The 13530-nt window shown below is 41.1% G+C and overlaps 1 protein-coding gene across 4 annotated transcripts in view; it reads right to left on the minus strand.

Annotated features, from left to right (window-relative positions):
* The window catches only part of satb1b (SATB homeobox 1b), a 119156-nt gene that overhangs the window by 35360 nt on the left and 70266 nt on the right, over positions 1-13530 (minus strand). For all 4 annotated transcript variants that reach the window (XM_083634348.1, XM_083634346.1, XM_083634347.1 and 1 more), the window contains exons 9-11: positions 6154-6372; positions 2673-2744; positions 1094-1249 (exon numbers count right to left, since the gene is read on the minus strand). In XM_083634348.1, the coding sequence (XP_083490474.1) occupies positions 1094-1249; positions 2673-2744; positions 6154-6372 (447 nt within the window). The remainder of the gene's footprint in view (positions 1-1093; positions 1250-2672; positions 2745-6153; positions 6373-13530) is intronic.

Consider the following 13530-nt stretch of genomic DNA (forward strand, 5'->3'; position numbering starts at 1 on the left):
ATGCCCGTAAATCACCGCTCCTCTGCTGCGTGGAGGCAAGTTTGCTAACATGTTGGATGGCTTTTTTCCCCCTCCCATTTAACTTTATGAATATTATGATGTGATCATGTGGAGCTAGTGTTGGTTGTGTTATGACTTCAATTCAGTTTTTATGGGATTTTGTAAACCTCACCCGACCAGTTCATGTGAAAATACTGTCTCTGTAAACACCGGTGTGTGTGTGTGTGTTTGTGTGTGTGTGTGTGTGTGTGTGTCTGTGTGTGTGTGTGTGTGTGTGTGTGTGTGTGTGTGTGATAGTGTGCGTGTGCATGTGCATTTCGAGCTGTTATGTCTACAGGTATGGAATTTCATAATGATTCATGGTGACGCATCGACACAGAGTCTGTTTGCAAAGTGAGATCACCAGTTGAAAAAGTGACTCCTACTCTCTACTCAACATTGCGGTGCTTTTCAAAGGGTTAGTAGGTAACTTCAATCCCTATATGATTACTTAGATTTAGTGAATTAAAAACTTCAGCTAACGACCAGTATAAGGATACATATTGAGCTCAAATGCCAAAGTAAAAATTACTATGAAATGAAAGAATACCCTTTTGAAACCCCCCCTTCCCCCCCCCCCCCCCCCCATTATGGTTCTGAAAGCTTGAACCTATAACATCACTAAAGTGAGGAGAGAAAGGAACCCACATTGGCAGGATGCCAGCTAGTGGAAAAGTTCACCAAATGTTTTTTTTTGGTGTGTTTTTTTTGCATCACAGCTGTATGTAGCCAAATCTTCTTTCAATTTGATTCACTTGAGTGTTTTGGTCAACTGCAGTACTGTGTGTGTTTGTTTGTGTGTGTGTGTGTGTGTGTGTGTGTGTGTGTGTGTCTGTGCGTGCGTGCGTGCGTGCGCGTGCGTGTGTGTGTGTGTGTGTGTGTGTGTGTGTCTGTGCGTGCGTGTGTCTGTGCGTGCATGCGCGTGCGTGTGTGTGTGTGTGTTTGTGTGTGTGTGTGTGTGTGTGTGTGTGTGTGTGTGTGTGTGTGTGTGTGTGTGTGTGTGTGTGTGTGTGTCTGTGCGTGCGTGCGTGCGTGCGTGTGTGTGTGTCAATACCTGGCTCTTGGAGGCAGCCACCTTAGCGAACAGGGCCTGGGATACCTTGGCTCTCTTCATCTCCTGCTGGATCTCGTCGTAGATGGTGGAGTTGATGTTGAGGATGCAGCTCTCCGTCTTGCCATTCCACTCGCTGGGGAGAGGGGACGCTTTCATCTGGTTACAAGAGTGAAGAGGAAAGAAAATCAGCGTTCCTACACATTTAAAAAAGGCCACCGTGGACTTACTTTCTTGAGTATTTTTTATTTAGTTTAATTGGAGTGCAATAAACTAAGCAGCAACTACACGTAGGCCACAACGCTATTGCTGAAGATTATATACTGTATATCAGAATCACATGTGAGAGTGGGTCTACACACTATACATGAAATGTGTAGCTATGTGACTGAATATTTCCCCTACACTTTGTATGCAATTCCAATGCTTTTCAAGATGTGGACATAATCAAATTAACATAATATAGCCATTAATTTTTATGGCATAGGAAGATATATTGGAAGTTCATGTAAGTTATCATCAGTCACACAAAAGTATACTCAACTCATTTTCACCCACACGCACACACACTCGCGCGCGCACGCACACACACACACACACACACACACACACACACACACACACACACACACACACACACACACACACACACACACACACACACAAATAATAGGCTGAAATAAAACAATAAAAAGCATTTGAAATTATTATTTTACCCAGGTCTGACCCAAGAGATCACCTGGATCTATTTGCATCAGTTTAAAAATAGCACATTTTCATTATCTTATTTATATTTGTCTGAAAGTCAAACCAAGATGACCAAAATTAGAGTATAAAAAAAACAAAAAAAAACAAACTACACTACACTACACACACACACACACACACACACACACACACACACACACACACACACACACACACACACACACACACACACACACACACACACACATATATATATAATATAATAATATAATGTCTGAGTATATATGAGTCTGTGCTACTTCACAGCCACTGCTGGTTTTTGAAGGTTTTTGAAGGTGGATTGAAATTGAATGAGTGACAGGTCATAGCACCGATGAGAAAGCGGTTCGAAAAATGGGCTGCGCCTCCCATGTTGTCTGATCGCAAAGTCGTTACTGATGTGTACACACACACACATATATGTGTGTGTGTGTGTGTGTGTGTGTGTGTGTGTGTGTGTGTGTGTGTGTGTGTGTGTGTGTGCGTGTGTAAAATGAGAGTATAAGCCCTGCACTTGAAAATTCACATGTTACTCCTATTTGTGTTTTCTTCCCCGCAAACACGTCCAATACTGAAATAACAATGGATTGCATGTTGGGAGATGACGAGCTCCAGTGTGTGTGTGTGTGTGTGTGTGTGTGTGTGTGTGTGTGTGTTGTCCCTGCCTGTGAGAAGTATGAGTAAAGATAGGTGTTGGTGGATGGGAGAGGTGGTGGTGTTGGTGGATGGGAGAGGTGGTGGTGGTGGTGGATGGGAGAGGTGGTGGTGGTGGTGGATGGGAGAGGTGGTGGTGGTGGTGGTGAGAGAGGCGAGGGGGGTAGAGTTATTTGCTCACAGGGGAAATGCCCACGGGGATTCGGGGGTTCCAGTCCTCAGGCCTTACGCTGTTACAGTCCTCCCTCCGGGGCTGTGGGGTCACAAACACAACACAACCATGTTTGTTCAGGCTCACATGATGATGGGGGGGGAGGAGAAATTGGGCTAAACAAACATGCACACACGTGTGTGTGACGTGATGTCACATGGGTGACAAGACTACACCCATGTACAGTACCAGTCTTTGCACAAAAACAGTTAGAGGGTTATTTTTCTTATGTCAAGCTGATGATTAGAAAAGAAATGCAAGTCAAGTGAAATCTAATCATCCTCATTCATGGGCTTGTTGCATCTTGAGAGATCTTTTGGAGGTAACACATATCCTAATAAAAACTTTAGCCAAGAGTGATTAGCATAATGAATCATTCCATACCAACCATTTTGTAAAGAGGCGCCTTTCAGCAAAACAAATTCTAAACGAGTACGAGGACATGATATTCAAATGAAGCGCTAATAGCACACAAACAGCTACAAACTGGCCATGCAAGCCGGTGCTTGAAAAACATATATTCCAGCATTTTGTCTAGACACCTAACACGAGCCCGTTTTGTGGCTTCAAGAAAAAAAATCCATCAAATAATCCTCAAAATTTGTGGTGAACCTGGAATGTCGGGAGCATTCCCGGGCCTTTCATCCACTTTTACGACGGCTCGCCGTGGAGCTTGTCAGTCTGAGCGGTGGGTTACCATGTCAAGCTAATTGTTAAGGCAGGGACGTGCGCTAACTGGCTTGGGGGAGTCGCGCTGCTACACCATCAGCACACGTGAGAGAAACATACCTCCGCATCTGTTTTTACGAGGCCTATAAAAAGCCTCCTCTGTCTCTGGCTCAATTGCCACCCTGGCTGATTTATGTGGCTAAATTAACAGCGCATTGCTCCATAGGAGAGGCTGGCATATGGCCAGGTGTGTGTGAGTGTGCAATTGTGTGTGTTTGTGTGTGTGTGTGTGTGTGTGTGCGTGTGTGTGTGTGTGTGTGTGTGTGTGTGTGTGTGTGTGTGTGTGTGTGTGTGTGTGAGTGAGAGAGAATTGCCTCGCATAGAAGAACAGATCTAACATGATATATTGTGCAATGGGTGTAAGTTATACAGGTGAGCATTTGTGAATGTACAAGTATGTTAGGCCTCCAGATATTGTACTGATTGATGTGAAAATGTAAAAATAGAAGCACAAACCAAAGGCTTTAAGTTTTGGTTTTGCCATTATTCAAACCTAAAAGGGAGTAGACGTCCCCTAATCCGCGCTTTTTGCTGTGCTTATTTCGGACATCAACCACGTTATATCCAACGGCTGATTTCTTTGTCTTTTTCCCTTCAATGCATCCTTGTACAAAAGGTCCACTCTCTCACTTTGAATCTCTGTCTGTCTGAACTGACACAGTCTCTTGATTGTAAAGATGGGCTATGAACTGCAAAGTGCTCTTATTTTGGTCGGAAGCCACTGCTTCAGAATCAGGCAATCTTTCATTGTGGTTCTGTAAGGACGGCCGCTGCCATCTCGCTGTGCTGTTAAAAAGGGGGAAGCATGGGTGGGCCTCTGGACTGGGGAGGAAACCTCTTCCTCTGATTCGGTCTTTTTGCTCGCCTTTCTTTTCACCTCCCTCTCCTAAATAAAAGCCCCATCTTCAGCAGGGACAGGACGGGGACAGAGGAGGCCTTTGTCAGCCCCTCTCACCTCCCTGACACACTCCACCACACTTCACATGGGCTTAAGTGGTAAGAAGTTGCCACATACCTTTCAAATGAGGGACACTGATTTGCGGCGGGGGGGCAGAAAGTCATGGCGAGGCAGTCACAGAGAGGTTGAATGAGGCATTGATTGAGAGACGGAAAGACGTTTGATCTTTCGCAGAGCTTTGTCGTCACTGAGTGAGCCTTATTTTTAGAATGGGTTGCTGTTAACGCCGCCTAATGCCTGGTAAAAGGTCAAAATTAGCACCGAAAATTTGCCGTCATTTGCGTGCCGTTCTCACCTGTGCGCTGAGGACGATGCTCTCAAATCATTGACATGCAAGGAGGGTGTGGGAGATATGTTGATGGTACAAATTGCATTCATTCTGCATGGTTCCAGACAGGTTGCTGTCTGATACAATAGAGGGGTGTGTTCGGATGGTGCGTCTATGCATACTTGGTGTCTGCATTCTTAGGTTTGTAACCGTAAGAGTGTGCTAGTGAGTGGACTGCATGTGTGTGTGTGTGTGTGTGTGTGTGTGTGTGTGTGTGTGTGTGTGTGTGTGTGTGTGTGTGTGTGTGTGTGTGTGTGTGTGTGTGTGTGTGTGTGTGTGTGTGACGTGTAGCAGTTCACACATATTCTAAGATGGGTAACATGTCTTATATCTATGGTTGACTTACACTTTCACAGTTTGTACACTTTGACATATACAGTATATAGACATTTACTAATGCAAAATAGCCGATATGACTTTCCCTTCTGTTATATAATGCCTATGAAACCTGGCTTGGATGTAAGAAGACCGGTGGACCGGTGATAGCAGGTATGTCACTAGGGCTGGGGTTTCACACATTTGATTGAATCAGGCTCATTCTGGCATCCTAGAACCACCACTACCCTATAATATACACCTGCTCCCACTTTTTTACTACACACTTTCTGAAGTAACGCTGCATGTTTGCTCCATCCCCAAGAAAGAGGAATTGTTTAGAAACGTGACGTTTTGCTCTCTTTTCAGCCGTTGGAGCTTACAGTAATTGACCTCGTAAGGACGACTGAGAGACACTTTTTTGTTTACAACATACTAATCTGGTGCACTCTGAGTTTTAGTTCTACAAACATTTGGTTGAGTTCAACCTCAATGTGCGGAGCCAAAGAACCATAGTTTTCCAGTGCACAAGTTAGCTAATTGGCAAACTTGAGCAATGAAGAAGGAACTCTGATGAGCATATAAATAAATAAATATAAATATAAATATAAATATAAATATAAATATAAATATAAATATAAATATAAATAGCAATGACCTGTTTTTCCCAATCATTCATGACCATGGCATTCATGATGTTGAAGGTCAGTAACTAGCTAACTAACTACCTAGATATATAGATGTACCTAGCTATAGCCTAGTATGACTAGTTTGAACTTAAAACACAAGCTAGGTGAGTTAACTTACAGTATATTATAATATTAGCTAGCATAATATTATCATAATCATATTACCGTATATTAGCTACCTTCTCTCTTACCACTTGCCTTATTCACTGGGCTTCAGTCTAATATTAGTCAGAAAGACTGTGTGAGCTCCGCCCACTGAGGCAAGCAATGAGATTACTTCTGTCTCCAGAGCAGCTCTTCCTCTTAGAAATTGTGCACAGCTAAAACTCCAAATTTGCTAATTTGGTCCTCTTGTGTAACATTGCAGAAAGACTGATCTTGGACATTCCTGCAGGATTTGAAGCAGGCTAAATCGACTAAAGCCTAAGGTACCTGTACGGGTCGGCTGAGGCTGGGCGGGGTGCTGATGAGTGGGGCGGGGCCCATGGCCGAGGCGGCTGTCAGGCTGCGCTCCCTCTCGTCCTGGTAGATGCGATCGCGCTCGACTTCCGGCAGCTGCAGGAAATTCTGCATGGCTCGCAGGTTGACCAGCAGCGACTGGGACGCCGTCTTGGGGTCTTCCTCCTTACGCAGGATCTCAGACAGAAGCCCCTACATGGTGGAGGGGGAGGTAGATGGGGTAGGGGTGAAAATGGAAGGAAGAGGAGGAGGTGGAGGAGGAGAGGGAGAATGTTGCATTGAAGAGACGAGGAGAAGAGAAGAAGTGGGGGGAAAGGAGAGAAGAGAAGAGAAGAGAAGAGAAGAGAAGAGAAGAGAAGAGAAGAGAAGAGAATAATTACATTAGAGGATTGTTAAATAAGAGAGCAAGGGAGAGCCAGAAGTGTAAATGGAGACTCGGTAATGACAATGGAGATGTGAAGCTTTTATTCTTACTTGTGTGTAAACTAACACCGCCTTTTAGGGACTCAGTATTGAGACCATGGTTGCTTGCTTCGAATTAGTGTTTGTGAAGAGGCAAGGGAGTCGCCTTTCTCTGTGTGAGTGGCCTGATCATGACTCTAGGACACAGCACAGTCACGCCCTATCTTCCATTGTAAGCTTCAAGATTCATCGTTCAAGAGAAGTGCACATGACGATACATTCACAATACATGTCCATACATAGAGTAGAACGCGGGGGCAGCTATGTGTGAGACCTCCTAGCTCTGTTTATAAATACGAAATAAATAAATAAATAAATAAATAAATGAATGAATGAATGAATACATATAAATGAATAAATACATAAATGAATGAATGCATACATATATACACCCATAAATAAATAAATAAATAAATAAATAAATAAATGAATAAATACTGTACATACATACATACATACATACATAAATAAATACATAAATAAATAATAATAATAATAGTAATGTACAGAACAAAAAAGTGCTACAAGGTATTGAGCAGCCGGACAGCAGAGAGGATAAAGGACTTAGAAAAGCGATTGCTTTTACAAGCAGGTAAGGCGTACAGACGGCAACAGTGAAAAATCTCATGCCAAGATGTGCTCTGAAAGACCCAGTATATGCTGTGTTTTCCTCAACATTTGGTGCTCATAAAAAGAGCCCAAGTCTCTCTGCTTACTTCCAATAATCTTGGAAAAGATTTTCACAATATTATTCAGACTGTTTCCATCCTTAAGCGACAAGCAATTGAACCAGCGGATAAAAGAAAATGTTAAAAAGCATTCAATAAAAGATTGATATGGAAATGACATCTCTGTACTAACAGTGAAGGTGTTTAACTTCATAAGGAGATGTATCCTCTGCTGGCCCTGTTTGATCATCCTTTCGGTATCTACATCCCACTTAAGTTGGATGTCAAACAACGCGCCCAGATATTTGAAGGAATTCGTCAAATCATCTCTTCAAAGAATACTTTGCATGCTGCTCTCTGCCTCTACTCTCTACACTGCTTGTTTTGAAATCAATAATAAATAAATAAAAAACTTTGGTTCTCAGCATTTCATCACAAAATGATCAAGCTTGGACAGTAATGCCTAAATCTAGTGTCGTGGCACGATGGCTCTGGCCCTTTCTTATTCACCGTTGCACTTGCTTGTGATGTTGTGCATCTTGGACTTTAAACATTCCAATCATTGTATGCTGCACTAGATAAGAGCGTTAGCTAAATAGCTGTAAATGTAAATGTCGTGTACGGCAGGCAATCAGCGTATCCTCTGTATGCTTTTCAATAGCGCTCAATCTCGTCATTATGAGACCGCGATGACTCCATTATCAGAGACATGTGATTGGGCCTTTTCATCAGCTGTTGGATACACACTGTAAGCCATCGCTCCGCTTCTCTCACCATCAATAGGTGTGATTTGGTAATAAACCAAAGGAATGGGAATGGATTTTATTTGTATTTTCTTTAGAGTGTAGAAGTCCTCTCGGGAAACAAGTGCGCAAATAGCTGGTTGGTGTCATTTCCAAAGTTAGGGGAATATACTGGCTGCTGAGGAGGCTTGTGAATATACTGGCTGTTGAGGAGGCTTGTGAATATACTGGCTGACAGGGCCGATTCTAGGGGGGGGCAGGGGTGGGCTATGCCCACCCAAAAATTAATCTTGCCCACCCAAAAAAAAAAAAAATCCCTTTTTGAATTCCAGGCGACCGCACTTAGGGTCGCGACCCGAAAGTTGGAGACCACTGGGTTAGTTAGTTTAGGGCACCTAACAGTAGTTATAGCTTTAATTTGATTTGAGAAATAAGCTCATCCAATGAAAAGAAATATTATGGAGTTGATTATTTTAAACTGGATGAAGTATTTTTATTTATTTTTAGGGTAAGTCAATCTGCTTTCAAAGTAGTTTTCTTTGTCACTTTTCAGTTTGAGTTTGAATAAGACTAAACGTCTTGGAAATATAGCAATAGTTTTGTAAATAGTTAGTTTGTAAAGTTTGCTAATAGTTTTTTTTTTTTTTTTTTTTTTTTATTTACAGTTTATCTTTTATTACACACAGACCACAAAACAATAAACAAAAACGTGCAACATGCACATACAAGGGAGAGGGAAGTGAAGGTGAGAAAACAAAAATAACCAACAACAACAAAACTTCCCCCACAACAGCAATGCAACACAGAGGCAAGCAATCGATTGTATTGTTAAGTATTACAGTATAGAATGTTATGGCAAACAACGATGCCGGTGTCAACAGGAATCCGGATAGAGTGGGCAGCATCCACAATGAATAAAGAAAAGAAAACATCCACTTTATGTTGTATAGGAAACTATCTAGGCTGTAAGGCTAGCGATTGATAGGCTAAAGAGTTTCTCACCAAGTCCCACAGCTCAGTAGGACCGATATCAAGGTCCCCCAGCCTCCCGGTAACTCTTTCCATACTTAACAGGTCTAAAAAACCACTCACCCAGTCCTCAATTAAAAAGCATCTGGGTTTGCGGAACTTCCAATTTAATAAAATTATTCTCTTAGTGGCCAGAAAGGCCAGACCAACGATCCTCTGTACATGCTTGCTTTGTGTTTGTGTGACCCTAGTTCCTAGCAGACATTCAACAGGGCCAGCAGTAACGTTTACATTCAACAGTCTTGAGAGTGTGTCAATAACCTCTTCCCAAAATATTTTTACTGCTGGGCAGTGCCACAGCATATGAAATAAAGTACCAACTTCTCCACAATGCCAGCATTGATCTGAGGAGTTGGGGTCCATTTTCTTAATTATTGAGGGAGTTATATATGCCCTATGTAAAATTTTAAATTGGAGTATTCTGTATCGGACTGCATTAGCTATAGTTATTGAATCTCTCCATATTAAGTCCCATTCTACAGGGTCTATTGACACACCTAAATTCTGTTCCCATCGAGTTTGAGTCAATACCAGACAATCAGTAGGGGAATGGGTCAGCAGCCTATACAGGCCTGAAACCGTTCCTCTATTAGAAGCAAGCACTCTCATTTTCATGTCTACTGCTAAGTTACAGCCAATAAATACATCTGTGTATTTAGAGAAAATAGATTTCAACTGTACATATTGCAAAAAAGCATGATCGTTTAGGTTATATTTCTCTTTTATTTCTATAAACGGTATAATTTTCCCATTTTTTATAATTTGTGAAGTTTCTATGATGTTATGATGCTGCCACACCAGATTGTTCACCGGGTTTCCTCCTGCCTTAAAAAGTGGGTTCCTCCAAATTGGACATGAAGCTAAGGAGACCCCTTTGATACCAAGCCTTTTATAAACAATTTTAGCAATGTCACATGAAAAATTAATGATAGCGTTATCTAACTTTAAGGGAGGGTGAGGATGATACCACAATGATGATAAGGAAGTTAGTTTGTTGTTCTCCCTGACTATGCATTCCTCAAGCCAGTCCCAGCTACCCTTGCACCTAGCCTGCTTATAGCCCCAGGTCAAAGGGTATCTGGCGTTGTATGCCAAGTAATACAGGTAAATATCTGGAACCCCCAAACCACCTTTACCTCTTGGCAATGATAGCTTTTTATGACTGATCCTGGGTTTCTTTTCCTTCCATAAAAAGGAAGAAAAAAGCTTATTTATGTCATTAAACCAGGATTTTGGGATATAGGAGGGCACAGCAGAGATTAAAAAAGTTATTCTAGGAAGAATGTTCATCTTTAGAACCTCCGCTCTACCCCAAAGGGATAGAGGAAGAATTGACCACCTCTTAATGTCGTCCTTAATAGAACGCAATAGAGGTGGAGCATTCAGATCGAGAATCTTGTTAATAGGGGTTTTAATCAATATTCCCAAGTATTTCATCCCTTCTGGTTTCCAGATAAAGGGGGCTGTGCCGAGGTCTGAGTTAAATGTTCGGCAATTAAGTGGTATAGCTTCACTTTTAGACCAATTTATCCTATATCCTGAGAATTGACTGAATGTTTGGATAGTTTCTAGGACCTGGGGTATAGAATGTGCAGGCTCGGACAGAGTTAGCAGGATATCATCTGCGTACATGTTAAGCTTAAAATCATGATCCTCCACTGAAACACCTGTAATGTCCTTGTTCCTTCGGATGGCGCATGCCAACGGTTCTAAGGCTAACACGAACAACAATGGGGACAAAGGACAACCTTGTCTCGTAGACCGATACAGTTGGAAAGGAACTGAAATTAAACCGTTAGTCTTAACTGATGAAACAGGCTCATGATACATTGCTTTTATCCATTGCATACATTTTGGACCAAAACCAAATCTAGAAAGTGTGTAAAACAAAAAAGGCCATTCTACTCGGTCAAATGCTTTCTCTGCATCCAGTGATATTGCTACCACTGGATGAAGAGAAGAGCTAGCTTTAAGCATTATCTGTAACAGTCTCCTCATATTGTTAGAAGAAAGCCTTCCTGGGATAAATCCCACTTGGTCTAAATGGACCAAGTTGGCAATGACTTTCTCTAAACGTTTAGCAAGTATTTTGGCCAACAATTTATAATCAGTATTAAGCAAGCTTAAAGGTCTATAGTTATTTACATCCATATGATCCTTCCCAGGTTTAGGCAATAATGTTATAATAGCAGTACGCATCGTTACTGGCATAGATTGTTTCTCTATAATATCATTATATAAATAAACCAGTAGGGGAGTCAGTTCTTTTGCAAAACATTTGTAAAACTCTGTAGTGTATCCATCTCCTCCAGGGGCCTTACAGTTTGCAAGACATTTTATAGCATCTTTAATATCTTTTTCTAAAATAGAAGCCTCTAGCTTATCCTTATCCTGTACATTCAATTCTGGCAAGGACAAGTCCTTAAAGAAATTCTCCAAGTGGTCCTCTTGTATTTGACATTCAGATTTATACAGTGATGCCAGTGATTCCCTAAATGTAGTGTTTATAATTTCAGGGTCTCTTATAATACAACCACTGCTATCTTTAATTGCTGCTATTGAGTGTTTATGTTCAAGTTGCTTGAGTTGATATGCAAGCATCTTCCCTGCCTTCTCCCCGTTCTCATAATATTTTCTCTTCAATTTATATAAAGCAAATGCTGTTTCTTCATGGGTAATGGCTTGAACATCAGCTCTAACTAATAGGAGTTCTTTTCTTAACATGTTATTTTTTGGGTCCATCATATGTCTCCGTTCAAAATCTTTCAGCTTAACAAACAATGCATCTTTCCTTTGTTTCCTGGTTTTATTCTTGTAGGATGCATAGCTAATAACCCAGCCCCTACAAGTAGCCTTAAGGGCTTCCCAAACAGTCTGAATGGGGGTGTCCTGATTCATATTTAAAACAATAAACTCATCAATCCTTTGTTTTATTAGAGATACAAATGTCTCATCACACAGTAAAGAGTTGTTGAATTTCCACTGTTTAGATTTATGCTTGTTGTTTGCCAAGCGAAAAGTAATTGATACTGGTGCATGGTCAGAAATAATGAGACTATGAATGGATGTATCAATAACAGAACAAACTAATGAATTTGAAAGTAGGAGATAATCAATTCTGGAATATGAGTTATGCACCATAGAATAAAATGAGTATTCTCTGGAATAGGGGTTAATTAAACGCCAGACATCTGTCAAAGATTGCGTCTCCACTAGCTCTTTGAATGCTAGGGAAAGTGCTCTGTCTGCTGGTAAGGGATGACCTGAACGGTCCACAGATGCATCGTTAACTAAGTTAAAGTCCCCCCCCAATAAGAGTGGTACATCAGAGTATTGAGCAAGCAGGATGTTCAATGAAGATATAAATGTAACTTGTGCTGAGTTTGGTGCGTATATATTAGCTAAGATTATTTTTTCATTCTGCAGTTCTCCTGAAAGTATCACATATCGACCCTCGTTGTCCATTTTCACATCTAAGGCTGTGAATGATAATTTCTTTGAGATTAAGATGCAAACTCCTCTGGAGGCCGCTGTACCGGAGGAGACAAACACTTGCCCCACCCATTGCTGTTTTAATTTTAATGATTCTTCTTTCGTAAGATGTGTTTCTTGAAGCATTGCTATATCACAGTTCAGCGCCTTCAGATGAGTCAATATCCTATATCTTTTTACAGGGTTTTGGACTCCCTTTACATTCCAAGATATAACCTTAATTACATTGTGCACCATATTTACCATAACCATCAGCTATTCTGAACGTTGCCATATCTTTAATTATTAAATTTTTGTGCTGTCGTGTGGGGTAATACAAAAACGAAAAACAAACAAAAAATAACCACATAAAAAACATACCAGAAACCCCGCTTTTTTGCGGGTATACAATTACCAATCCCGGGATGAAAGCTAACTTCATCCCCTGTCCGTGATAGTCGAGTGTACAGGCGCCAGATGATTTCTACACACCAAGACCAAATCCCAAATAATGTAGCTCATTAGTAGTGAGAACCGATAGAATAGCACACTGATATATGAAATACAAAGGAGATCACTACCTTAGCACAACCATAAACCAAAACCGTCATTCCCATCACCCCCAAAACAATGAAAGGATATGTAGCCTATAATCCCAAAAAATAAAAATAAATAAAATAAAACGAGGGAGGGAAAAAAGACATTAGGCAATGAAGGCATACATTTTTTTTTTTTTTTTTTTTTTCCCTTTTCTCTTATTTTTCCCTCCTGATAGGCTATCATATTTATTTCATAACGGCCGTCATAACTCACAGGCTATATAAGATCAAAATGTAGGCTAAACTAAAATGAAACATTTGCTTTTCACATAATTAGGATCTCTTAATGTTTTATTCTGCTGCTATAGCCTACATTTTATGCCTCCAAGAGTTCCAGTGGCCTTCTGCACTTTTACCAGTAGGCTACTGTATAATATG

This window comes from Poromitra crassiceps (genome assembly GCF_964638095.1).
Source record: "Poromitra crassiceps genome assembly, chromosome: 1".
Classification (NCBI taxonomy): Eukaryota; Metazoa; Chordata; class Actinopteri; order Beryciformes; family Melamphaidae; genus Poromitra; species Poromitra crassiceps.